The sequence below is a fragment of the Bombina bombina genome, chromosome 11, assembly GCF_027579735.1.
Source record: "Bombina bombina isolate aBomBom1 chromosome 11, aBomBom1.pri, whole genome shotgun sequence".
In the NCBI taxonomy this organism is placed as follows: domain Eukaryota; kingdom Metazoa; phylum Chordata; class Amphibia; order Anura; family Bombinatoridae; genus Bombina; species Bombina bombina.
The window spans coordinates 45,945,452-45,972,939 of NC_069509.1; the positions used below are offsets into that span (position 1 = coordinate 45,945,452).

At 41.0% G+C, this 27,488-nt stretch overlaps 1 protein-coding gene across 1 annotated transcript in view; it reads left to right on the forward strand.

Annotated features, from left to right (window-relative positions):
• Positions 1-27,488, forward strand: part of LOC128641803 (uncharacterized) — a 123,657-nt gene that overhangs the window by 32,216 nt on the left and 63,953 nt on the right. The window contains exon 4 of the mRNA XM_053694342.1: positions 1,358-1,468. Coding sequence (XP_053550317.1) covers positions 1,358-1,468 — 111 coding nt within the window. The remainder of the gene's footprint in view (positions 1-1,357; positions 1,469-27,488) is intronic.

Here is a 27,488-nt window from a genome sequence, read left to right on the forward strand (position 1 = left end):
ATAGGGATAACGTAGGTGGCGGCGATTTGCGGTCGGAAGATTAGGGGTTAATTATTTTAAGTAGCTTGCGGCGACGTTGTGGGGGGCAAGTTAGGGGTTAAGAAATATAATATAGGGGTCGGCGGGGTTAGGGGCAGCAGATTAGGGGTACATAAGTATAACGTAGGTGGCGGTCGGCAGATTAGGGGTTAAAAATTTTAATCGAGTGGCGGCGATGTGGGGGGAGCTCGGTTTAGGGGTACATAGGTAGTTTATGGGTGTTAGTGTACTTTAGGGTACAGTAGTTAAGAGCTTTATAAACCGGCGTTAGCCCAGAAAGCTCTTAACTACTGACTTTTTTCTGCGGCTGGAATCTTGTCGTTAGAGCTCTAACGCTCACTGCAGAAACGACTCTAAATACCGGAGTTAGAAAGATCCCATTGAAAAGATAGGCTACGCAAATGGCGTAGGGGGATCTGCGGTATGGAAAAGTCGCGGCTGAAAAGTGAGCGTTAGACCCTTTAATCACTGACTCCAAATACCAGCGGGCGCCCAAAACCAGCGTTAGGAGCCTCTAACGCTGGTTTTGACGGCTACCGCCGAACTCCAAATCTAGGCCTAAATGTTTGATTTACCTCACTTTAGTTGCTGCCAGGCCTGCTGTTTGGGAAGATGAAGAGGGGCACTAGCGTGGGGCCTCGCATTGTCAGGTGTGAACATATGGGAAGGTGCAATGTACATTCTGTATTTAGTTTAATTAGTGTTTTTCACCTCCAGCCTGAGGGCACATAAACAGGCCAGATTTCATGATAGCTAAACTAGAGCACAGGTGAAGTAATCAGCTAATGGGTGAGAGCAGGTTAGTAACCATGGTAACTGATCAGTTGATTATTTCACCTGTGCTCTTGTTCAGATATCATGAAAATCGAGCCTGTTAGGGTATACTTTAGGACTGGAGTTGAGAAACACTGTCCTAGACAGTGGCACTTTAACATGTTTGAACATTTTCGGATAGAGACATCTCCGGTTATTCTATTGGTAGACAGAAACATGTCTTTACAAAAATAAACATTACGTAGATTCAAAAAAATATAAAACACATGAAAATAACTTCTATTATATTCATCAAAATGGTAAATGGGCATAACAAAAGGGTATCCATTGCTGCTTAAGCATATGTAAATATAATGCATCTTTTTCTTGTTTTAAAATACTCCTATTTATCATGAAATGGAACCCAGGGGAGTCATGAAATAAATAATGTAATAGTCACCACATGACAGAGCTGATAAACCTATGGTGTAATCACTACTCCCCATAATAAATATTATACAAAGATTATTGTCTGTTTTATTATCTGTACATTTTTCTTTTCCAGAAAATCAAATATTTCCTACAACAACTGTGATATTTGTGCTTGTGGGCATCTTCATTACTGCTCCTTTGGTGATTGGGGTTACTTATTTCATACTAAAATGCAAAAAAAAAGGTAAGCAGCTTTAATTAAATTTATATATACGTTTTTCCCATTTATTTTATTTCATCTTTTACTATAAATATATATCTGTATGTATAATTGTCTTACCTATTGCCAGTGTGCTGTTACATCATTATGTGCTCCGCTAAATAAATATTTTCTCTAACTGCGCTCAATTGAAATTTTTAGCATGGTTGGATTTGTGCGTGTATTAGTAAGTTGAAAGTAAAACGTTAGCACCAGAGAGAAAGACTGAGGAGCGCTAACTTCAAGGCTTCGGATATCGTGACCGAGCTAATTTCTTTTTCCCATAGACTTCTATGTGGTGCACTAAAATAAACTATTATTTATTGCTTGTTCACTAACCCGACATTGCACTTAGGCCAACTGTGCTGAAGCCAAAGGTGAGTTAGGAATACTTTATATTGTAATGTACTTTACACACAAGAAAATGTTATTTTTAAATATATATTTTATATATATATATATATATATATATCATTTATTTTTGTAAAATACATATCTATACCTATATAACTATATGAATATATATAGATATAGTATATAAATATATATAGTAAGATCAGCACTCACCAGCACCACCAACAGCAATGTGCACGGCTATGTAAAGATATCCACAGAAGCAGCAGCTAGTGAGAAGGATCCGGTGTAAATCCCAAAGTTTACTCAGCAGCATAAAAAGCCAGCACAAGAGCATAAATATATCACCATTTAATGAAAAAAGAACATAACGTTTCGGCCCCACCAGGGAGGCCTTGGTCACATGTAGTAAGATCACCCCCAAACGAACATAACATATAAACCCACAAGTGTTGCTTAAATACTATAACATAATGAAAGTAATGAGCATTAGCTGATACAATAATTAGAGAAAAACCGCCAAACTTACAAGTGATCATCACCAATGTGAATGTGGCACAGGTCGCGTAATGATAAACCTGGAAGTGGCAGGCTGAAGTGGCGTGCGCCGAGTGCGCAAGTGCAGTGAACGGCGTCGGGCATGTGACGTCATCACGTCACGCAGTACGCATAGTGCGCATGCGTGTGGGCCAAGTGAATGGGAACAGCCATTGCCATGGTAATGAGGGTAAACGAAACGGCTGATAACAACATGTTACTAGGGGGAAATTTACAAACCAATATATGCCATCACTTGTTTTGATAATTGCAAATACACAAAGGAGTGATTGATGCAAAAAACTAATAACATATGATTTCTCCAACATAGGTGTGTCCGGTCCACGGCGTCATCCTTACTTGTGGGATATTCTCTTCCCCAACAGGAAATGGCAAAGAGCCCAGCAAAGCTGGTCACATGATCCCTCCTAGGCTCCGCCTACCCCAGTCATTCTCTTTGCGTTGTACAGGCAACATCTCCACGGAGATGGCTTAGAGTTTTTTTAGTGTTTAACTGTAGTTTTTCATTATTCAATCAAGAGTTTGTTATTTTCAAATAGTGCTGGTACGTACTATTTACTCAGAAACAGAAAAGAGATGAAGAATTCTGTTTGTATGAGGAAAATGATTTTAGCAACCGTAACTAAAATCCATGGCTGTTCCACACAGGACTGTTGAGAGCAATTAACTTCAGTTGGGGGAATAGTTTGCAGTCTCTTGCTGCTTGAGGTATGACACATTCTAACAAGACGATGTAATGCTGGAAGCTGTCATTTTCCCTATGGGATCCGGTAAGCCATGTTTATTACGATTGTAAATAAGGGCTTCACAAGGGCTTATTTAAACTGTAGACTTTTTCTGGGCTAAATCGATTGATTATTAATACATATTTAGCCTTGAGGAATCATTTTATCTGGGTATTTTGATATAATAATATCGGCAGGCACTGTTTTAGACACCTTATTCTTTAGGGGCTTTCCCCAAGCATAGGCAGAGTCTCATTTTCGCGCCGGTGTTGCGCACTTGTTTTTGAGAGGCATGGCATGCAGTCGCATGTGAGAGGAGCTCTGATACTTATAAAAGACTTCTGAAGGCGTCATTTGGTATCGTATTCCCCTTTGGGTTTGGTTGGGTCTCAGCAAAGCAGATACCAGGGACTGTAAAGGGGTTTAAAGCTTAAAACGGCTCCGGTTCCGTTATTTTAAGGGTTAAAGCTTCCAAAATTGGTGTGCAATATTTTCAAGGCTTTAAGACGCTGTGGTGAAAATTTGGTGAATTTTGAACAATTCCTTCATGTTTTTGCGCAATTGCAGTAATAAAGTGTGTTCAGTTTAAAATTTAAAGTGACAGTAACGGTTTTATTTTAAAACGTTTTTTGTACTTTCTGATCAAGTTTATGCCTGTTTAACATGTCTGAACTACCAGATAGACTGTGTTCTGAATGTGGGGAAGCCAGAATTCCTATTCATTTAAATAAATGTGATTTATGTGATAATGACAATGATGCCCAAGATGATTCCTCAAGTGAGGGGAGTAAGCATGGTACTGCATCATTCCCTCCTTCGTCTACACGAGTCTTGCCCACTCAGGAGGCCCCTAGTACATCTAGCGCGCCAATACTCCTTACTATGCAACAATTAACGGCTGTAATGGATAATTCTGTCAAAAACATTTTAGCCAAAATGAACCCTTGTCAGCGTAAGCGTGGCTGCTCTGTTTTAGTTACTGAAGAGCATGACGACGCTGATATTAATATCTCTGAAGGGCCCCTAACCCAATCTGAGGGGGCCAGGGAGGTTTTGTCTGAGGGAGAAATTACTGATTTAGGGAACATTTCTCAGCAGGCTGAATCTGATGTGATTACATTTAAATTTAAATTGGAACATCTCCGCATTTTGCTTAAGGAGGTATTATCCACTCTGGATGATTGTGAAAATTTAGTCATCCCAGAGAAACTATGTAAAATGGACAAGTTCCTAGAGGTGCCGGGGCTCCCAGAAGCTTTTCCTATACCCAAGCGGGTGGCGGACATTGTTAATAAAGAATGGGAAAGGCCCGGTATTCCTTTCGTCCCTCCCCCCATATTTAAAAAATTGTTTCCTATGGTCGACCCCAGAAAGGACTTATGGCAGTCAGTCCCCAAGGTCGAGGGAGCGGTTTCTACTTTAAACAAACGCACCACTATTCCAATAGAGGATAGTTGTGCTTTCAAAGATCCTATGGATAAAAAATTAGAAGGTTTGCTTAAAAAGATGTTTGTTCAGCAGGGTTACCTTCTACAACCCATTTCATGCATTGTCCCTGTCACTACTGCCGCATATTTCTGGTTTGATGAACTGCTTAAGGTGCTCGATAGTGACTCTCCTCCTTATGAGGAGATTATGGACAGAATCAATGCTCTCAAATTGGCTAATTCTTTCACTCTAGACGCCTCTTTGCAATTGGCTAAGTTAGCGGCTAAGAACTCTGGGTTTGCTATTGTGGCGCGCAGAGCGCTTTGGTTGAAATCTTGGTCGGCTGATGCGTCTTCCAAGAACAAGCTACTAAACATTCCTTTCAAGGGGAAAACGTTGTTTGGTCCTGACTTGAAAGAGATTATCTCTGATATCACTGGGGGTAAGGGCCACGCCCTTCCTCAGGATCGGCCTTTCAAGGCAAAAAATAGACCTAATTTTCGTCCCTTTCGTAAAAACGGACCAGCCCAAGGTGCTACGTCCTCTAAGCAAGAGGGTAATACTTCTCAGGCCAAGCCAGCTTGGAGACCAATGCAAGGCTGGAACAAGGGAAAGCAGGCCAAGAAACCTGCCACTGCTACCAAGACAGCATGAAATATTGGCCCCCGATCCGGGACCGGATCTGGTGGGGGGCAGACTCTCTCTCTTCGCTCAGGCTTGGGCAAGAGATGTTCTGGATCCTTGGGCGCTAGAAATAGTCTCCCAGGGTTATCTTCTGGAATTCAAGGGACTTCCCCCAAGGGGGAGGTTCCACAGGTCGCAGTTGTCTTCAGACCACATAAAAAGACAGGCGTTCTTACATTGTGTAGAAGACCTGTTAAAAATGGGAGTGATTCATCCTGTTCCATTAAGAGAACAAGGGATGGGGTTCTACTCCAATCTGTTCATAGTTCCCAAAAAGAGGGAACGTTCAGACCAATCCTAGATCTCAAGATCTTAAACAAATTTCTCAAGGTCCCATCGTTCAAGATGGAAACCATTCGAACTATCCTTCCTTCCATCCAGGAAGGTCAATTCATGACCACGGTGGATTTAAAGGATGCGTATCTACATATTCCTATCCACAAGGAACATCATCGGTTCCTAAGGTTTGCATTCCTGGACAAACATTACCAGTTCGTGGCGCTTCCTTTCGGATTAGCCACTGCTCCAAGGATTTTCACAAAGGTACTAGGGTCCCTTCTAGCGGTGCTAAGACCAAGGGGCATTGCAGTAGTACCTTACCTGGACGACATTCTGATTCAAGCGTCGTCCCTTCCTCAAGCAAAGGCTCACACGGACATTGTCCTGGCCTTTCTCAGATCTCACGGCTGGAAAGTGAACGTGGAAAAGAGTTCTCTATCCCCGTCAACAAGGGTTCCCTTCTTGGGAACAATTATAGACTCCTTAGAAATGAGGATCTTTCTAACAGAGGCCAGAAAAAGAAAGCTTCTGGACTCTTGTCGGATACTTCATTCCGTTCCTCTTCCTTCCATAGCTCAGTGCATGGAAGTGATCGGTTTGATGGTGGCGGCGATGGACATAGTTCCTTTTGCGCGCATTCATCTAAGACCATTACAACTGTGCATGCTCAGTCAGTGGAATGGGGACTATACAGACTTGTCTCCGAAGATACAAGTAAATCAGAGGACCAGAGACTCACTCCGTTGGTGGCTGTCCCTGGACAATCTGTCTCAAGGGATGATGTTCCACAGACCAGTGTGGGGCATTGTCACGACCGACGCCAGTCTGATAGGCTGGGGCGCGGGTCTGGGGATCCCTGAAAGCTCAGGGTCTTTGGTCTCGGGAAGAATCTCTTTCTACCGATAAATATTCTGGAACTGAGAGCGATATTCAATGCTCTCCAGGCCTGGCCCCAGCTTGCGAGGACCAGGTTCATACGGTTTCAATCAGACAACATGACGACTGTTGCGTACATCAACCATCAGGGGGAACAAGAAGTTCCCTAGCGATGGAAGAAGTAACCAAAATTATTCTTTGGGCGGAGTCTCACTCCTGCCACCTGTCTGCTATCCACATCCCAGGAGTGGAAAATTGGGAAGCGGATTTTCTGAGTCGGCAGACATTGCATCCGGGGGAGTGGGAACTCCATCCGGAAATCTTTGCCCAAGTCACTCACCTGTGGGGCATTCCAGACATGGATCTGATGGCCTCTCGTCAGAACTTCAAAGTTTCCTTGCTACGGGGCCAGATCCAGGGATCCCAAGGCGGCTCTAGTGGATGCACTAGTAGCACCTTGGACCTTCAAACTAGCTTATGTGTTCCCGCCATTTCCTCTCATCCCCAGGCTGATAGCCAGGATCAAGCAGGAGAGGGCGTCGGTGATCTTGATAGCTCCTGCGTGGCCACGCAGGACTTGGTATGCAGATCTGGTGAATATGTCATCGGCTCCACCTTGGAAGCTACCTTTGAGACGAGACCTTCTTGTTCAGGGTCCGTTCGAACATCCGAATCTGGTTTCACTCCAGCTGACTGCTTGGAGATTGAACGCTTGATTTATCGAAGCGAGGATTCTCAGATTCTGTTATCGATACTCTTGTTCAGGCCAGAAAGCCTGTGACTAGAAAGATTTACCACAAAATTTGGAAAAAATATATCTGTTGGTGTGAATCTAAAGGATTCCCTTGGGACAAGGTTAAGATTCCTAGGATTCTATCCTTCCTTCAAGAAGGATTGGACAAAGGATTATCTGCTAGTTCCCTGAAGGGACAGATTTCTGCCTTGTCGGTATTACTTCACAAAAAGCTGGCAGCTGTGCCAGATGTTCAAGGCCTTTGTTCAGGCTCTGGTTAGAATCAAGCCTGTTTACAAACCTTTGACTCCTCCTTGGAGTCTCAATTTAGTTCTTTCAGTTCTTCAGGGGGTTCCGTTTGAACCCTTACATTCCGTTGATATTAAGTTATTATCTTGGAAAGTTTTGTTTTTAGTTGCGATTTCTTCTGCTAGAAGAGTCTCAGAATTATCTGCTCTGCAGTGTTCTCCTCCTTATCTGGTGTTCCATGCAGATAAGGTGGTTTTACGTACTAAACCTGGTTTTCTTCCAAAAGTTGTTTCTAACAAAAACATTAACCAGGAGATTATCGTACCTTCTCTGTGTCCAAAACCAAGTGTCAAAGAGGAACGTTTGTTGCACAATTTGGATGTTGTTCGCGCTCTAAATTCTATTTAGATGCTACAAAGGATTTTAGACAAACATCTTCCTTGTTTGTTGTTTATTCAGGTAAAAGGAGAGGTCAAAAAGCAACTTCTACCTCTCTCTCTTTTTGGATTAAAAGCATCATCAGATTGGCTTACGAGACTGCCGGACGGCAGCCTCCCGAAAGAATCACAGCTCATTCCACTAGGGCTGTGGCTTCCACATGGGCCTTCAAGAACGAGGCTTCTGTTGATCAGATATGTAGGGCAGCGACTTGGTCTTCACTGCACACTTTTACCAAATTTTACAAGTTTGATACTTTTGCTTCTTCTGAGGCTATTTTTGGGAGAAGGTTTTGCAAGCCGTGGTGCCCTTCCATTTAGGTGACCTGATTTGCTCCCTCCCTTCATCCGTGTCCTAAAGCTTTGGTATTGGTTCCCACAAGTAAGGATGACGCCGTGGACCGGACACACCTATGTTGGAGAAAACAGAATTTATGTTTACCTGATAAATTTCTTTCTCCAACGGTGTGTCCGGTCCACGGCCCGCCCTGGTTTTTTTTTTTTAATCAGGTCTGATATTTTATTTTCTTTAACTACAGTCACCACGGTACCATATGGTTTCTCCTATGCAAATATTCCTCCTTAACGTCGGTCGAATGACTGGGGTAGGCGGAGCCTAGGAGGGATCATGTGACCAGCTTTGCTGGGCTCTTTGCCATTTCCTGTTGGGGAAGAGAATATCCCACAAGTAAGGATGACGCCGTGGACCGGACACACCGTTGGAGAAAGAAATTTATCAGGTAAACATAAATTCTGTTTCTCTGTGATAGAACTCTGTAGCCACACTTTGAATGGCATATATGTTAGAGTGGTAATAGCCATAATTAGAAAACAGTATGTCTATATGGAAAAATACAGATCGTTTCTGTAAGATAAGCCCATCAGTCCACGCACAATAAAAATAAATGTATCAGTGTAAGTAATGCTCAAACTACTGGCTACACAGCTGGAAGATAGGATCCACAAATGCACAGACCGTATATGAAGTACCAACGGTATATAATAGTGCAAGCTGCAAATTAGATGTATCATCATTGAGCAGAAACGTGGATCTGCTCCTCCAGCTGTGTTGCCACAAGATTAAAACCAGATTAAGCGAAAAAAATGTATATACAAGACACTTTCCCTTCTACTTTACTTTTCCCAGACTTAACAGTATAACAACTCACTGTACAGTTGTTCTAGCAGGTCTTTAAGGGTGGCTCTTTTCAGCCTTTTCATACTGTATTCCCATTAGGTCCGGATGTGTAATTGCTCTTCTGGGCTATGAGGGACTAACCCGTCGCTTGCCACCAATTGTAGCGGAGAGGCAGTAGGATCCGCAAATATCTTTTAGTTAGGCAGAGACATTCTCATCTTAAAAATGTTGTCTAAATAATTCAGTCCAAGTTTAAGTCTAAATCAGCTATTTATTTTGCTTCTAGTCCAAACTGGTGCAACAACAACAACTGCTAAAAACAACTGTCTAAGACAATACAGTTACTCAAAACTAACAGTTACTCAAAATTGAAGTTAACCCCTCAGTACTGTTGGATTTGCACCCTGTACCTATAATGGGCACAGGGTGACCTTAACATAATGCCTGAATCCATAATCCGTAGAGAGGTTGACAGAGGGGTCTGTCACATGTAGTTTCCGACTGGTCATCCCCACGTAAATTTTGGAACATGTGTAATATAAAGCATATATAACACTTTGGTAGTACAATTAATGTAATTCTTCATTATGTGGGTGTGCCCAAAACGGTCTTGGATTCTGTTAGTTTTCCTGATATAGTTACAGCTAGAGCATGATCCACATGGGAAACTGCCTGGACAATGGAGGTGTTAGTTTTGCCAACTTGAAAGTGGCTGCTGGAGACCATGTTTTTTTATATTCAGGGTTCGTCTGAACCCCACTTTGACTGCTCTCCTATTATCGGTTTTAAATCCGGATCTAATAAAAGGATGTTCCAATGTTTTTTCATAATGTCCGTGATTAGATGTGTTTCAGGAGTATAGGTAAGTATCAGTCTAGTAGTTTCTTCTTTCTTTTTATTTTGCTTCTTTTTGAGCAAGTCGTTCTGATTGGTCTTTAGAGCTCTGGATTTGGCCTTTTTAATCCCTCTTCTACTATATCCTCAATCCAATAGTCTCTTTTCCAACTCTTTTGCTTGCTGATTGAAAAGAGTAAGGTCACTACAATTTCTTCTGACCCTGAGAAATTCTCCTACTGGTAATGATTTAGTGGTCCCCTGGTGCATGAGCACTGGATTTATGTAGGGGGACTATTGGTCCACTATTGGTTTTCTGTAGAGGTCTGTGTGTATATTGCCTTCTGCTTCTTTAAGATTATAAAGTCCAGGGAAATTCTATTTTAGATTGACTTGCAGTGTATGTTAATTTGATGTTCAGGGTATTATCATTTAATTTACCCACAAACATCTCCAAATCTTTCATTGTACCCTCCCATAAAAACATAACATCGTCTATGTACCGAATCTAAAACGGTTTTAAGTCAGTATCTTCCGTAAAGTTGTCGGAAAAAACACATTGTCTCTCACACCATCCAAGGAAGAGATTGGCGTACGTAGGTGCACATGCTGTCCCCATCGCCGCACCCTGTGTCTGTAGATAGAATTGGTTAGCAAATGTAAAAGAAATTATATTTTAGTACGAATTCTAACAGCTGGAGTATGAAATGATCATGTCCCCGGTTCTTCTTTGGAACCCTCTGCCAGGAAGAATTGTACTGCCTGTAATCCTTTATTATGCGCTATTGATGTATATATAGCCTCTACATCTGCGGTTACCAGCCATGTCTCTTTCCGGACTGTAATATTGTCCAATCTTTCCAGTACTTCCATGGTGTCTTTGATGTATGATGGGAGAGCTGTTACAAATTCCCTTAGTATAAAATTGACATACTGGCTAGCCTGTTCGGAAAAGCCCTCATTGCCGGATACAATGGGTCTCCCAGGTGCGATCTCAAGGTTCTTATGTACCTTCGGGGATAAGCTAGAAAGTTGTGACTTTGAGTTCTTTTACAGTAAGACATTTGTGTTCATCTGAATTAATTATTCACTTATCATATGCCTCTTTAATAATCTTGCTATAAATACCAAGCTATGTATAATTAGGGTTATTAAACAATTTTTGATAACACTGTTTGTTCTTCAATTGTTTTTCAACTTGTTTAGTATACATTACTGTGGGCCAGATGACAATGTTGCCCCATTTGTCGGCTTCTCTGATTATTACATCATCCCATTTTTGCATCTCATGGAGAGCTAGTTTTTCTTCAGGTGTTAAGTTACTGGATGGATGTCTGATTTTAATCTGCAAGATTTCTTGACAGACAACTTGATTGAATATTTCCATGTGTTTTTTTTCTGACAACTTTACGGAAGATACTGACTTAATACCATTTTAGATTCAGTACATAGACAATGTTATGTTTTTATGGGAGGGTACAATGGAAGATTTGGAGACGTTTTTGGGTAAATAAAATGATAATACCCTGAATATCAAATTAACATACACTGCAAGTCAATCCAAATAGAATTCCTGGACTTAATAATTTTTAAAGATGCAGAAGGCAAAATACACACAGACCTCTACAGAAAACCTACAGCCACCAATAGTCTCCTACATAAATCCAGTGCTCATGCAACAGGGACCACTAAATCATTACCAGTAGGAGAATTTCTCAGGCTCAGGAGAAATGTTTAGTGACCCTTACTCTTTTCAATCAGCAAGCAAAAGAGTTGGAAAAGAGACTATTGGATTGAGGATATAGTAGAAGAGGGATTAAAAAGGCCAAATCCAGAGCTCTAAACACTAATCAGAACAACTTGCTCAAAAAGAAGAAAAAGAAAAAGAAAGCAGAACTACTAGACTGATACTTACCTATACTCCTCAAACACATCTAATCACGGACATTATGAAAAAAACATTGGCACATCCTTTTATTAGATCCAGATTTAAAACTGATAATAGGAGATTCAGTCAAAGTGGGGTTCAGATGAACCCTGAAATCATAAACATGGTCTCCAGCAGCCACATTCAAGTTGGCAAAACTAACACCACCATTGTCCCAGGCAGTTTCCCATGTGGATCATGCTCTAGCTGTAACTATATCAGGAAAAACTAACAGCCTCCAAGACCGTTTTGGGCACACCCACATAATGAAGAATTACTTTAGTTGTACTACCAAAAAGTGTTATATATGCTTTATATTGCACATGTTCCAAAATTTACGTGGGAATGACCAGTCGGAAACTACATATTCGACTTCAAGAACATGTTAGAAGTATCAAAAATGCTAGCAAGGACCAAAAAGAGGGCAGAACTCTCACTTCTGTGGCATCCCATTTCCTTTTACATCATAATTCCAACCCTCAAGATTAAAATGTCAAGGATTTGAGAAAGTCTCATTAGGCATAAGAGGGGGAAAATTGGAACAAGCCCTACTCAGGGCAGAATGCAGGTGGATATATCTACTTAACTGTGTCCAACCCAAGGGACTCAATGAGCAGAATAATTTTTATTGTTTCTTATAACCCAGAAAGAATTTGAACGGTTAGATGATACATTTGAAATATTATCTCTGGAGATGCTACAATCCCCACCTTCTAACACCATTCACTTCCCTCACACAGTTGTGTCCCCTTTTCCCGGAGCACTCTCATGGACCATGGCTATTGATTTTGGCCAATATTGATGACATTTCAGTCTCCTTTTTCAGACGACACCCCAGTGTGTTTTTCACATGTTCACCCAGCCGGCCAATTAGGACCTGTACACAGACCCACACTTTGTTGTAGATATTAGTGTTCTCACTTATCAATTTTTTCTATACTCAGAGATTCATTCAGGCATTTATCCTGTTATTTTATCACTACCGGTCACATTTTTCTGTTCCCCTTTTTCCTTCTTTCTGGCATTACTGCCATCATCACTTTTCTCACTGTCATTAATCACACGATCCTTTATAACTCAAGATCAGATTCTTGGTAGAATCATGTCAGCTTGTTACAACACTATTTTTAACGAACCTCACTTCACTCATTCACGTAAGGATGTCTATTTGCAGCATCCCCTGCATGTAAGAACATATTGAGCAGCTCCCAGAATGCAGTCAGGTCATGAATGACAACAAATCTGGTTCAGATAACTTTATCTTGCTTAGTGATGGGAAGCGTAATAATAGAGTACTATAAGGTAGACCTCCAGTACAATATATACACAAATAGTTATATATATGGTCACCTAGTTACCCCTGTAAAATTTGATACACAGTCGTCTACACCCACCTAGTATTCCCCATTGTTGTCTAAGTTTGGGAATTGCTCCATGTATTACAATTTGGGAGATCGCTCGACTTTGCGAGTAAATAGATACTTTGTTGGTTACTTAGCAACCAATGCTATTCCCGACATATAACCATTCCTTCAATTTTGACACACCCCTTGCTTAGCCTATCAACTATCAAGGTCGCCCCTCAACCAATTGAGGAGCTCTCTCCCTATGACTCAGTGGTTCTGCTTAGCCTATATAATCTCAGAAACTAGGCGGGTGCCCCACCTTTGATAAGGCCAGTTTTTTGAGAAACATGTTAGGGGGAAGTTGAGACTTAGCCGTCTCTCTCCCATTAGTTTAAATTTTAACTTGCAGTGTCTGCAACTCATATACCAGTTACATAATGATCATCTAATGCGCATACTTAATATAACATAGTATTTTCATGGCTGACTATTAGTGGCACCATAGTGCTTAATCCATGAGGACAGGGGCACTGTGTCTATTGATTGCAATTATATTTATTATTAGTGATAGCAATAGCAGACGCCAGTGCCTTACAAATCTAAGTCTAGGTTTTGTAAAATACCAAGTCTGGTGGAAAGTTATTTTCATAACTTTAATATATTGGGGCCGCAGTTTACTAGCAAACTAGTCTCAGTGGTACTAGGGTCCATATTTATCAGCCAAGCAGATTCGGGCACAATTTATATTAGATATACAGATGCAGCTGATTTAATGTAACAATACGCTGTCACCTTTCTCCCGACCCGTTGGCTTGTTTGGTTACAGTAGTGCACCGGCCTACACTATAATATCCTGTCCAGACAGTTTACCATCTTCAGCCTATACTTCTACTTATTTAGTAGTATTTTTCCTATGGCATTTAATATAGACGGCTGTAGATTGTGTGGAGCATATTATCATAGATAGTGGAGGTGCAATTTTATAACTGGTTGACTGGTGCATATGCTTATATAGAATCCGCCAATATAGTTAAGTACATCGGTCCCCAACCATACTAGGTACCCTGTTGGATTTTACATACTGTTGTTATCAATTAAAGTGCCACAAAACCGTACTAATAATTAAAATACCCATCTCACTCCCGTGCTATTCATTCCCCTAAATACTTAAAAAAACAAAAAACCCTGGAATTTTAAAAAATAGTTATTAGACAAATACACGAACATTACAAAGGATTGTGAAACCAACAATGTATATATGAGGGGCTTCGATCACAAATATAACACAAGCATTGTAATCATTACCCATAAAATCTATTATGTACCACACTAATAAAGTGTTATATGATTTCCCCATGTGGAATCTAAACAATTTGTAAGGTTTATACAGTAACATTTCACTAATCTTACTATTATATCAATTTGTCAATGGGGCGTTATGGTGTACTTTAATATAATACTCAATATCTACTTATGATACTACAACTGTGGCAGGTACTAGTGGTACACTGTTTTCATCCAAAGTGCACTGTTTGCTACATTTCAGGAGCACTTCAGGTTTATAACTACCACAACTGCCTATAGTGTGGGATTCTACCTGTTTACCTGAATACCTGTAGTAGTAAATCTCTTAATTTAGAAGTCTATACTCAATCAGCCTTTCTGACACAAATGAAGTTTACTTGTTACTGAACCTTATTTAATCCTTGTCAATTCCATCTAACACCTCTGTGTTACAAGTGTTCTTTTGTACCTATTCATTAGGGGGGATTTAATGGGGTAGTGTTTCTCCAAGTGTACGATTACCTCTATAGCCACATTTATAGAACCTCTGTCCCAACTTAGGTGCGTATCACTATACTCCCTATCCCGCATTATTCATTGCAGCAGCCTACCATATATTCTCAGGGACTTAGCACACATTATGCTGACTACAGCCATTTTGACATACATTTTTGAGGTATACTCGGGTATCAAGAGTGATACGACTCTGTGTTTTTATTGTTCCATTACATATTTTATTTTTAGCACCAATAAAAGTTAAGTTTTAATCCTGTCTTTTTATTTCTCCTTTTCTGAACATATATGTTAAGACAAGCCATTTCGGTTTAGATTACCTGTTAATGTTGTTGAGTGCTTTTTAGTACACAGTTTCCAGTTTATCCACTGTTTTTTTGTGTTAGTTGTCTCTCCCCGTGTACAGCACCAGCCTGCGTACAATATCATATGATCTAGTCCACAACACTACAGTATTATTATTTATTATTATCAAGATTTGTAGAGCGCCAACAGATTCCGCAGCGCTGTAAACATAGTCGGTGTACAGGATAGCTTTTGTAGGGGTCAAGTGGGTAGAGGGCCCTGCGAGAGTTTCACTGTTGTAGTCGGCTCTTATGAAGCGATCTGTAAACCAGCTGGGCCCATAGGCTTACAATCTAAGGGGTTCAAGGGGAAAGCAATGGCGTTAGGAAAGGTTAGTGTTGGTTGTATGCATCCCTGAATAGTAAAGTTTTTAGGGAGTGCTTGAAGCTGTTAAAAATAGACGAGAGTCTTATGGAGCGAGGCAGGGAATTCCACAAGATGAGGGCCAGTCTGGAGAAGTCCTGTAAACGGGAATGTGAGGAAGTAACAAGAGAGGAAGGAGATCCTGAGCTGATTGAAGGGGACGGGAGGGAGAGTATCTAGAGACATCTAGAGATGTAGGGGGGAGCAGTGCAGTCGAGAGCTTTATATGTCAGGGTGAGGATTTATGTTTAATCCTAGAGGCAAGAGGAAGCCAGTGAAGGGATTGGCAGAGAGGTGCAGCAGAGGAAGAGCGACGAGTAAGGAAGATGAGCCTGGCAGAGGCATGCATAATGGATTGTAAAGGAGCTATGCGGCAGCTAAGTAGACAAGAGAGGACGGAATTGCCGTAGTCAAGGCGGGAAAGGATGAGAGAGTGGATTAAAATCTTGGTTGTATCTTGTGTAAGGAAATGTCTCATTTTAGCAATGTTTTTAAGGTGGAAGCGGCAGGCTTTAGCCAAGGACTGAATGTGAGGAGTGAAAGAAAGATCTGAGTCAGTGTGACCCCAAGACATCGGGCGTGCGGAGGGGTAGGGGTAATGATGGGAATTATCAACAGTTATAGAAATTTTGGGGGTGGAGACATTGGAAGAAGGGGGAAAAATAAGGAATTCAGTTTTGGAGAGATTTAGCTTAAGGTAGTGAGAGGACATCCAAGATGAGATGTGAGAAAGACAGTTAGTGTCACGGGTTAGTAAGGAAGGAGGTAGGTCTGGTGCAGAGAGGTAGATTTGGGTGTCATTGGCATACAAATGGTATTGAAACCCATGGGATTTTATTAAGGAACCTAGTGACGACGTGTAGATTGAAAAGAGAAGGGGACCAAGGACAGAGCCTTGAGGTACCCCAACAGAAAGTGGTAACGGGGCAGAGGATGCTCCGGAGAAGGCTACACTAAATGTACGGTTAGTCAGATAGGAAGAGAACCCCGAGAGAGCTGTGGTCACAGATGCGAAGGATTGGAGGGTTTGGAAGCAGAGAGGGTGGTCAACAGTACTGGACTTACCCAGAATCGTAGATATAGGCAACAAACATATGTATTGCCATCGTTTTTTTCTCCTTTTTGTCTACAGACTTTCAAGTATGTATATTCAAAAGACATTAAAACATTAAAATGACTAAAAATGATAGGGCATGTTTCAAGGTATTTGACTGGTAGGGAATAAACATATATATATATGTGTTTGTATGTTGAATATTAATATGTATGTACAAACATACATATTTTCATTTATGAACACATAAAATACACACCACACACACACACCACCACACACATATATATATTATAATATATATATATATATATATATTTATATATATTAATATATGAAAAAGGAAGGTTTATAAGTAGTGCCTCTGTCTAAAAGAGAGAAGCTACCTGGGACGAGCTAACAGTGGCCTAGATTTGGAGTTTGGCGGTAAAGGGCTGTTAACGCTCCGCGGGGTTTTTTTCTGGCCGCACCATAAAATTAACTCTGGTATCGAGAGTTCAAAAAAATGCTGCGTTTAGGCTCCAAAAAAGGAGCGTAGAGCATTTTTACCGCAAATGCAACTCTCGATACCAGAGTTGCTTACGGACGCGGCCAGCCTCAAAAACGTGCTCGTGCACGATTCTCCCATAGGAAACAATGGGGCTGTTTGAGCTGAGAAAAAAACCTACCACCTGCAAAAAGCCGCGTTCAGCTCCTAACGCAGCCCCCATTGTTCCCTATGGGGAAACACTTCTACGTCTGCACCTAACACTCAAACATGTACCCGAGTCTAAACACCCCTAACCTTACACTTATTAACCCCTAATCTGCCGCCCCCGCTATCGCTGACCCCTGCATATTATTATTAACCCCTAATCTTCCGCTCCGTAAACCGCCGCAACTTACATTATCCCTATGTACCCCCTAATCTGCTGCCCCTAACACCGCCGACCCCTATATTTACATTTATTAACCCCTAACCTACCCCCAACAACGTCGCCGCCCAGCTACTTACAATAATTAACCCCCTAATCTGCCGACCCGCAAAGCGCGCCACCTACGTTATCCTTATGTACCCCCTAATCCTGCTGCCCCTAACACCGCCGACCCCCTATATTATATTTATTAACCCTAATCTGCCCCCCTCAACGTCGCCCGACACCTGCCCTACACTTATTAACCCCTAATCTGCCGAGCGGACCGCACGCTACTTATAATAAGGTATTAACCCCTAATCCGCCTCCCTAACCCTATCATAAATAGTATTAACCCCTAATCTGCCCTCCCTAACATCGCCGACACCTAACTTCAATTATTAACCCCTAAATCTGACGACCGGAGTCACCGCTATTCTAATAAATGTATTAACCCCCTAAAGCTATGTCTAACCCCTAACTAACACCCCCCTAAGTTAAATATAATTTAAATCTAACGAAATTATTTAACTCTATATTATTAATAAATTATTCCTATTTAAAGCTAAATACTTACCTGTAAAATAAATCCTAATATAGCTACAATATAAATTATAATTACATTGTAGCTATTTTAGGATTAATATTTATTTTACAGGTAACTTTGTAATTATTTTAACCAGGTACAATAGCTATTAAATAGTTAAGAACTATTTAATAGTTACCTAGTTAAAATAATTACAAAATTACCTGTAAAATAAGTCCTAACCTAAGTTATAATTAAACCTAACACTACCCTATCAATAAATTAATTAAATAAAATACCTACAATTACCTACAATAAAACCTAACACTACACTATCAATAAATAAATTAAATACAATAGCTACAAATAACTACAATTACATAAACTAACTAAAGTACAAAAAATAAAAAAGAACTAAGTTACAAAAAATAAAAAAATATTTACAAACATAAGAAAAATATTACAACAATTTTAAACTAATTACACCTACTCTAAGCCCCCTAATAAAATAACAAACACCCCCAAAATAAAAAAATGCCCTACCCTATTCTAAATTAATAGAGTTAAAAGCTCTTTTACCTTACCAGCCCTGAACAGGGCCCTTTGCGGGGCATGCCCCAATAAAATCAGCTCTTTTGCCTGTAAAAAAAAACATACAATACCCCCCCCCCCCAACATTACAACCCACCACCCACATACCCCTAATCTAACCCAAACCCCCCTTAAATAAACCTAACACTAGCCCCTGAAGATCTTCCTACCTTGTCTTCACCATCCAGGTTCACCGATCCGTCCTGGCATCCGGTGCTGAAGAGGTCCAGAAGAGGCTCCAAAGTCTTCCTCCTATCCGGCAAGAAGAGGACATCCGGACCGGCAAACATCTTCTTCCAAGCGGCATCTTCAATCTTCTTCCATCCGGTGCGGAGCGGGTCCATCTTGAAGCAGCCGACGCGGATCCATCCTCTTCTTCCGGTGTCTCCCGACGAATGACGGTTCCTTTAAGGGACGTCATCCAAGATGGCGTCCCTCGAATTCCGATTGGCTGATAGGATTCTATCAGCCAATCGGAATTAAGGTAGGAATATTCTGATTGGCTGATGGAATCAGCCAATCAGAATCAAGTTCAATCCGATTGGCCGATCCAATCAGCCAATCAGATTGAGCTCGCATTCTATTGGCTGATCGGAACAGCCAATAGAATGCGAGCTCAATCTGATTGGCTGATTGGATCAGCCAATCGGATTGAACTTGATTCTGATTGGCTGATCCCATCAGCCAATCAGAATATTCCTACCTTAATTCCGATTGGCTGATAGAATCCTATCAGCCAATCGGAATTCGAGGGACGCCATCTTGGATGACGTCCCTTAAAGGAACCTTCATTCGTCGGGAGACACCGGAAGAAGAGGATGGATCCGCGTCGGCTGCTTCAAGATGGACCCGCTCCGCACCGGATGGAAGAAGATTGAAGATGCCGCTTGGAAGAAGATGTTTGCCGGTCCGGATGTCCTCTTCTTGCCGGATAGGAGGAAGACTTTGGAGCCTCTTCTGGACCTCTTCAGCACCGGATGCCAGGACGGATCGGTGAACCTGGATGGTGAAGACAAGGTAGGAAGATCTTCAGGGGCTAGTGTTAGGTTTATTTAAGGGGGTTTTGGGTTAGATTAGGGGTATGTGGGTGGTGGGTTGTAATGTTGGGGGGGGGGTATTGTATGTTTTTTTTTACAGGCAAAAGAGCTGATTTTATTGGGGCATGCCCCGCAAAGGGCCCTGTTCAGGGCTGGTAAGGTAAAAGAGCTTTTAACTCTATTAATTTAGAATAGGGTAGGGCATTTTTTTATTTTGGGGGTGTTTGTTATTTTATTAGGGGGCTTATAGTAGGTGTAATTAGTTTAAAATTGTTGTAATATTTTTCTTATGTTTGTAAATATTTTTTTATTTTTTGTAACTTAGTTCTTTTTTATTTTTTGTACTTTAGTTAGTTTATGTAATTGTAGTTATTTGTAGCTATTGTATTTAATTTATTTATTGATAGTGTAGTGTTAGGTTTTATTGTAGGTAATTGTAGGTATTTTATTTAATTAATTTATTGATAGGGTAGTGTTAGGTTTAATTATAACTTAGGTTAGGACTTATTTTACAGGTAATTTTGTAATTATTTTAACTAGGTAACTATTAAATAGTTCTTAACTATTTAATAGCTATTGTACCTGGTTAAAATAATTACAAAGTTACCTGTAAAATAAATATTAATCCTAAAATAGCTACAATGTAATTATAATTTATATTGTAGCTATATTAGGGTTTATTTTACAGGTAAGTATTTAGCTTTAAATAGGAATAATGTATTTAATAAGAGTTAATTTATTTCGTTAGATTTAAATTATATTTAAGTTAGGGGGGTGTTAGTGTTAGGGTTAGACTTAGCTTTAGGGGTTAATCCATTTATTAGAATAGCGGTGAGCTCCGGTCGTCAGATTAGGGGTTAATAATTGAAGTTAGGTGTCGGCGATGTTAGGGAGGGCAGATTAGGGGTTAATACTATTTATGATAGGGTTAGTGAGGCGGATTAGGGGTTAATAACTTTATTATAGTAGCGCTCAGGTCCGCTCGGCAGATTAGGGGTTAATAAGTGTAGGCAGGTGTCGGCGACGTTGTGGGGGGCAGATTAGGGGTTAATAAATATAATACAGGGGTCGGCGGTGTTAGGGGCAGCAGATTAGGGGTACATAAGGATAACGTAGGTGGCGGCGCTTTGCGGTCGGCAGATTAGGGGTTAATTATTGTAAGTAGCTGGCGGCGACGTTGTGGGGGGCAGGTTAGGGGTTAATAAATATAATATAGGGGTCGGCGGTGTTAGGGGCAGCAGATTAGGGGTACATAAGTATAACGTAGGTGGCGGTCGGCAGATTAGGGGTTAAAAAAATTGAATCGAGTTGCGGCGATGTGGGGGGACCTCAGTTTAGGGGTACATAGGTAGTTTATGGGTGTTAGTGTACTTTAGAGTACAGTAGTTAAGAGCTTTATGAACCGGCGTTAGCCCAGAAAGCTCTTAACTACTGACTTTTTTCTGCGGCTGGAGTTTTGTCGTTAGAGCTCTAACGCTCACTTCAGAAACGACTCTAAATACCGGAGTTAGGAAGATCCCATTGAAAAGATAGGATACGCAAATGGCGTAGGGGGATCTGCGGTATGGAAAAGTCGCGGCTGAAAAGTGAGCGTTAGACCCTTACCTACACGACTCTAAATACCGGCGGTAGCCTAAAACCAGCGTTAGGAGCCTCTAACGCTGGTTTTCACGGCTACCGCCGAACTCCAAATCTAGGCCAGTGTTAGTGTGTAGAAAGTAGTAAAGCTGCTGGTGTACACAAAAAAGAGAAGTTTGTGAGCCCTCGCTACTAGCTACTCTTGATTAGTATCGTTAAAAAAGGGAGCTAGATTCCTGGATAGATTGTGTAAATTTTGGTTTTCTAGTATCCCTACGATAGATGTTTAGAGAATTCAAGAAAGCTTCCATAGTTTAGCTGAATGTCAGATTGCTGTAAACTGGAAGGAGTCACATATGAAAATAATTAATAATTTTTATTTATCGCCGCTCAAAATGCGCAATGTCTATCTACCTGTCAACCGCGAACTGCTAAATAAAACCTAACACCTAACGCATGCGCAATGTCTATCTACCTGTCAATCGCGATCCCCCGCCGCAATCCCTAATAAAGTATTTAACCCCTAAACCACCGCTCCCGGACCCTGCCGCCACCTACATTAAATGTATAACCCGCTAATGCGAGCCCCTACACCGCCGCCATCTACATTATCTACCCCCTAATGTGAGCCCCTACACCGCCGCCATCTACATTACCTACCCCCTAATGTGAGCCCCTTACACCGCCGCCACCTACATTAACTAGCCCCTAATGTGAGCCCCTTACACCGCCGCCACCTACATTAACTACCGCTTGGATGAAGACATCGCCGGATGAAAGACTTCTTCTTTGCCGCTTGGATGAAGACATCACCGGATGGAAGACTTCTTCTTTGCTGCTTGGATGAAGACATCGCCTGGATTGGATGAAGAGTTCGGCCCGGCTGGGTGAAGACGACTCAAGGTAGGGAGATCTTCTGGGCTTAGTGTTATGTTTTTTTAAGGGGGCTTTGGGTGGGTTTAGAGTAGGGGTATGTGGGTTGTAATGTTGGGGGGTGGTATTGTGTGTTTTTTTACAGGCAAAAGAGCTGATTACTTTGAGGCATGCCCCGCAAATAGCCCTTTTAATAGGGTAGGGCATTTTTTTTGTTTTGGGGGGCTTTATTATTTTATTAGGGGGCTTAGAATAGGTGTAATTAGCTTAACATTCTTGTAATCTTTTTTTATTTTTTGTAATTTAGTGTTTGTTTTATTTGTAATTTAGTTTAGTGTATTTAATTGTATTTTAGTTTAGATATTTGTAGTTTATTTAATTTATTGATAGTGTAGGTGTATTTGTAACTTAGGTTAGGATTTATTTTACAGGTAAATTGGTAATTAGTTTAACTTTTATTTTATAGGTAAGTATTTAGATTTAAATAGGAATATTTAAATTAATAATATTAATATTAATTAGATTTATTTTATGGTGAGGGATGGTAGGTGTAGTTGGGATAAATAGGTAGATATTTCCTGTTCGGTAGGATTGGACCCTACGTCCTCTAGATTATATAACCCTTTATAGTATCGTCTAAATTGGTCAGCTATGTCTCTTGAGGTCGACCAGGTCTTCCCTTTGGGGTCTTTTATTGTCATTATGTGGCGTTTGTTATTACGCTGACGTAATAGTCTAGCTAGCAATTTACCCTGTTTATTGTACCCTTCATAAAATGTTTTTTTAAGAAATAGAGCTGCACGTTTGGTTTCTTGGCCAAGGAGCAGGTTGAGCTGGTCTCTTTTGTGTTGTAGACTGGTAAGGAGAGAAGAGTTACCTGGAAATTTTTTGTGGATATCTTGTAATTTGCCCAGTTCGTCTAGTAAGGCTGTCAGGAGTTGGGTTTTTTGTTTATTTTTTGCTGCTTTTAATGCAATAATCTCCCCTCTAATCACGCACTTATGCACCTCCCAAATAATATGCTTGTTGACATCGTGTGTGTTGTTTGTGGTGAAATAGTCGGTAAGAGCTTTATTGATCTGTATATTTATGATCGGGTCATTAAGTAATGTTTCGTCAAGTTTCCAGGTCCTATCGTGTCTCTGTGAGGTGGGCCACTTAAGGGAGCAACTGACCATGGCGTGGTCCGACCAAGTTATAGGGGAGATATCTGTGTGACTGACAAGTTCTAGGCTAGATATATCTATGAATATGTAGTCTATTCTCGTGTAGACTCGGTGGGGGTGAGTAGAATGTATAATCTTTTGTGTTGGGGTGGGACAGTCTCCATGCGTCGTGTACAGCTAAGTCAGTCAGTCTGGGGGGACCGAGGAAAATGCCTCTAGAGTAGTCAAGATCTGGGTCTATTGCTAGATTAAAATCCCCTCCCATAATCAAACTGCCCTTGGCGCAAGTCAAGGATGGCTTTTTTGACGGTGTGATAAAATTGCTGTGTAGCGATATTAGGGGCGTATATACTAGTAAGTGTCACTATTTTATTATAAAGCCTGCCCGTCAATACAATAAACCTCCCTCCCTTATCTTTATGAACTGATATTGGGGAGAATGGAATATTCTTTTTAATGACAATGCCTACCCCCGTTGTGTTTAGTGGAATTTGAAGCCAAAAACACCTGTCCCCAAATTTATTGAATGACGCTGTTGGCTCTCTTCCTCTTCTAAAGTGGGTTTCCTGTAAAAGGATTATATCACATTGGAGTCTCTTATAATCTCTAAACGCCATAGACCTTTTGTGAGGGGAGTTCAGACCCTTAACATTGTGAGATATTATTTTGATTTGTAATGGTTTGTCAGTCATGGTGAGTGAGTGGGGTAGGATTGAATATAATGTGTGATGTGAGAGACCCAGAGCGTGACATACCTTGCAACAAGATAAACCGGAGCGAACAGCACAGAAGAGCGAGCATTATACCTTTGAGAAACAATACCTGGAGAGAAAAAAACAACAATATTTCAAAAGCAAGAATCTAGTTTGTAAACTACTTTTAACTAATCCTGTAAGCGTTATATCTGTAGAGTTGTAAACACTTAATTTAACACTCAAAAAAGAACATTTTCTTGGACATATTCCTGAGTTATTATTGTACATTATCTGATACAACATTAACTATTTGCTAGGGGGACGAATGGTGTCAGTTAGTCATCAGAGGTTATATATAGTAATCTCTATTTGTGTGTGAAAACTGGGGGGTTATAATGTGGAACATAAGAAACATACAGACAGGAATCTGAGGGGGAACTGTGGCAAACAATAACGAACACTGAAAACATCATAGAACAACCTTACTGTACACTAGTGTGTTTCAAAGGATAACTTCAAAAGAGAATCCGTCCTAATGATAGGACCTGTAATGAAAAAGTAATGAAAGATGTTAGGGAAAATAACTAACAATACTAGCATCAATGGACTTGTCATTTTTAGTAGATATATCGCAGTCCAAAAGATAAAGTCCCTTCCTATGGTAAGTTTTCAGGGCCCCTGAGAGGGAATAGGGCCAGTTTTCATTCTGTTTGCTGGGACTTTGGACCAGGTAGGTCGCTGCTCCTTAGGTCTTTCTCCGCGTCGGTCCTCATGAGGTGTCTGGGTGTCCAGAACTTTTTCTGCAGGAGCCTCAAAAGTGATATTAAGCTTTTTGGAAAGAGTGTCTAGGTCGTTGAAACTTTTATAAACTATTTGGGACCCGTTATGGTGAATGATGAGGCTAAAGGGGTAGCCCCACCTGTATCTAATATTATTGTCCTGAAGTTTTGAGGTGATGAATCTAATTTCCCTCCTTCTTTGGATGGTTTGAGGGCATAGATCCTGGAAAATTTGTAAAGAATGGTTATGAAAGGAGATAGACTGCCTAGTTCTGGCAGCCTGCCCATAATTCTTCTCTTGTGGTGAATTTCAGCAGTCTAAGAATAACATATCTCGGAGGGGCTGGAGGTTTCTGAGGGGGTCTCAATGCCCTGTGTATCCTTTCGATGTCTTCAGAGGCCAATGGAGTAGATCTGGGGAGCAGAAACTGGAACAAATCTTTGACGTAGGATTTGAGATGTTCTTGGGGAATCTCCTCAGGGATGCCTCTTATTCTTAAGTTATTCCTCCTCCCTCTGTTATCTAAGTCCTCTAGTTTATCCTGTAAGGTTTGTATAATGGAATCTTGTATAGAAAGCTGTTGGATGTTTGAGCTGACAAGGTTGTTTAGATTATCTTGGCCATCTTCTAGGTAATCAATCCTAGATCCCATTTCGTTTAAATCTTTCTTGAGATCTCTGATTTCACCTTTGATGAAGGATTTTGAGTGACTCTATATCCGACTTGGAGGGTAAACTCGCTATCTGAGACTGGATGGAAAGCAGGGAGTCCCTCTGATTGACTATATTGTCTATGGGAGTATCTGCGGCATTGACCTCAGGGTTCTGCTGTGGTTTCTGATCCGTGGTCTTCTTGTGTCAGAAAAAATGTGGAGACCGAGCGGGGTCAGGGTAGTGTTTTTATTTGACTTGTCTGGTTTGTTGCCTTTCTTGGAAGTCATTTTCTTTGTTATGGAGGGCTGTGTTGTGAGGGGGGGTCAAAATGGTAGGTTATTAATTAGAATAGCCTCTTTTCTGAATTTTAATGGGAATTGCTGTGCTTGTAATTGGTGCAGGCTGGGTCAGATCGTGTATCTGCAGATCTCAAAAAGTCAATATGCCCGGGGGGCAGGGAAAATAAATATGCTTGTCCTGAACTGGTTTACACCCTGGCCCTCCAACCACCAGCCCAACTGCTGTTTGAATTGCGTGTTGAATAAAGTCAAGATGTTAATGTGTGCGGCTTCCAGACGACAAGTTTAGTCGATTGCAATATCACTTTTGCTTTAATCTGTTCCCAGTAAGGTGCAGCTAATGAGCCGTGAATAGTAAATGTCTATATGGGCTAATTGTAACTGCAGATCAGTCTTAGAAAGTAAGGCCACGTGGGCGATATATATGAGAAGCACGGGAGCAAAATTGGGCTTTTAAGTTGAGAAATTAATGACCTCAGGGTGCTCTCTAAGTTCTCTATTGAGGCCTAGCATAAAGACATCACTGTGTTGTGGCGGTAGCACCCATGTGGGAGATTGTTATAGAATAGAAACAGTGGGCAGTGTAAAACAGCGTAATGTTTGTTGATGTTAGCGTGACTTCCCTCAGGACACCTCAGTAAAGGCTGTAATACTTGACCCGCCTGACCCCAAACAAATCCCTTGTTACCTTTGTTGCCGGGCGGTATCTGTATCTTTCAGCTGCGGTTATTCCTCCGTTCTGGTTGTTTGCTTATTATCTTCCCGGCGTGCGGAATTCACTGCGGGGTATGCACAGAGATAAATAGCGGGTATTCGTGCATCTGAGAGACAGCCGTGATGCTTAGTCGAGGTCAGCCTGTTGCGCGGGTTTTCAAGATGGCGCCCGCTTCAAAACTGTCTCACCATTTATCGTTAATTAGGGACTTGTAGATTAGCCTCCATGCCCAGTAAAATGATCAGCGGTGTTCCCGGTGTGCTCAACACTCGATATAATGTAATTTGCCCCCAGAATTCTTTTGTCCTTGGGCTCTGATGGACTGACAGCAACGGAGCTCTCTCACCCGTCTAATTAGATTTATTTTAATAAGATTTTAGTTAGGGCTGTTAGGGTTAGATAGGGTTATTATACTTAATATATATATATATATAATATAATAACTATATTAACTATATTAACCCTAATATAATTAGGTTTAATATAGTTAATATATATAATATAATAACTATATTAACTATATTAACCCTAATATAATTAGGGTTAATATAGTTAATATAGGTGGCGGCGGTGTAGGGGGATTAGATCAGGGGTTAATACATTTATTATAGGTGGCGGCGGTATAGGGGGATTTAGATTATAGGCAAAAGAGCTGATTACTTTGTGACAATGCCCCGCCAAAAGCCCTTTTAAGGGCTAGTAAAAGAGCTGATTACTTTGGGGCAAAGCCCCGCAAAAAGCCCTTTTAAGGGCTGGCAATAGAGCTCTTTACTTTGGGGTAATGCCACGCAAAAAGCCCTTTTCAGGGCTATTTGTAGGGTTAGACTTAGGTTTAGTGGTAGGGATAGTTTAGTATTTTAGGGGTTAATTAATTTAATATAGGTGGCGGCGGTATAGGGGGATTAGATTAGGGGTTAATAATTTAATATAGGTGGCGGCGGTATAGGGGGATTAGATTAGGGGTTAATTAATTTAATATAGGTGGCGGCGGTGTAGGGGGATTAAATTAGGGGTTAATAATTTTAAAATAGCTGGCGGCGGGGTAGGAGCTCACATTAGGGGGAAGTTAATG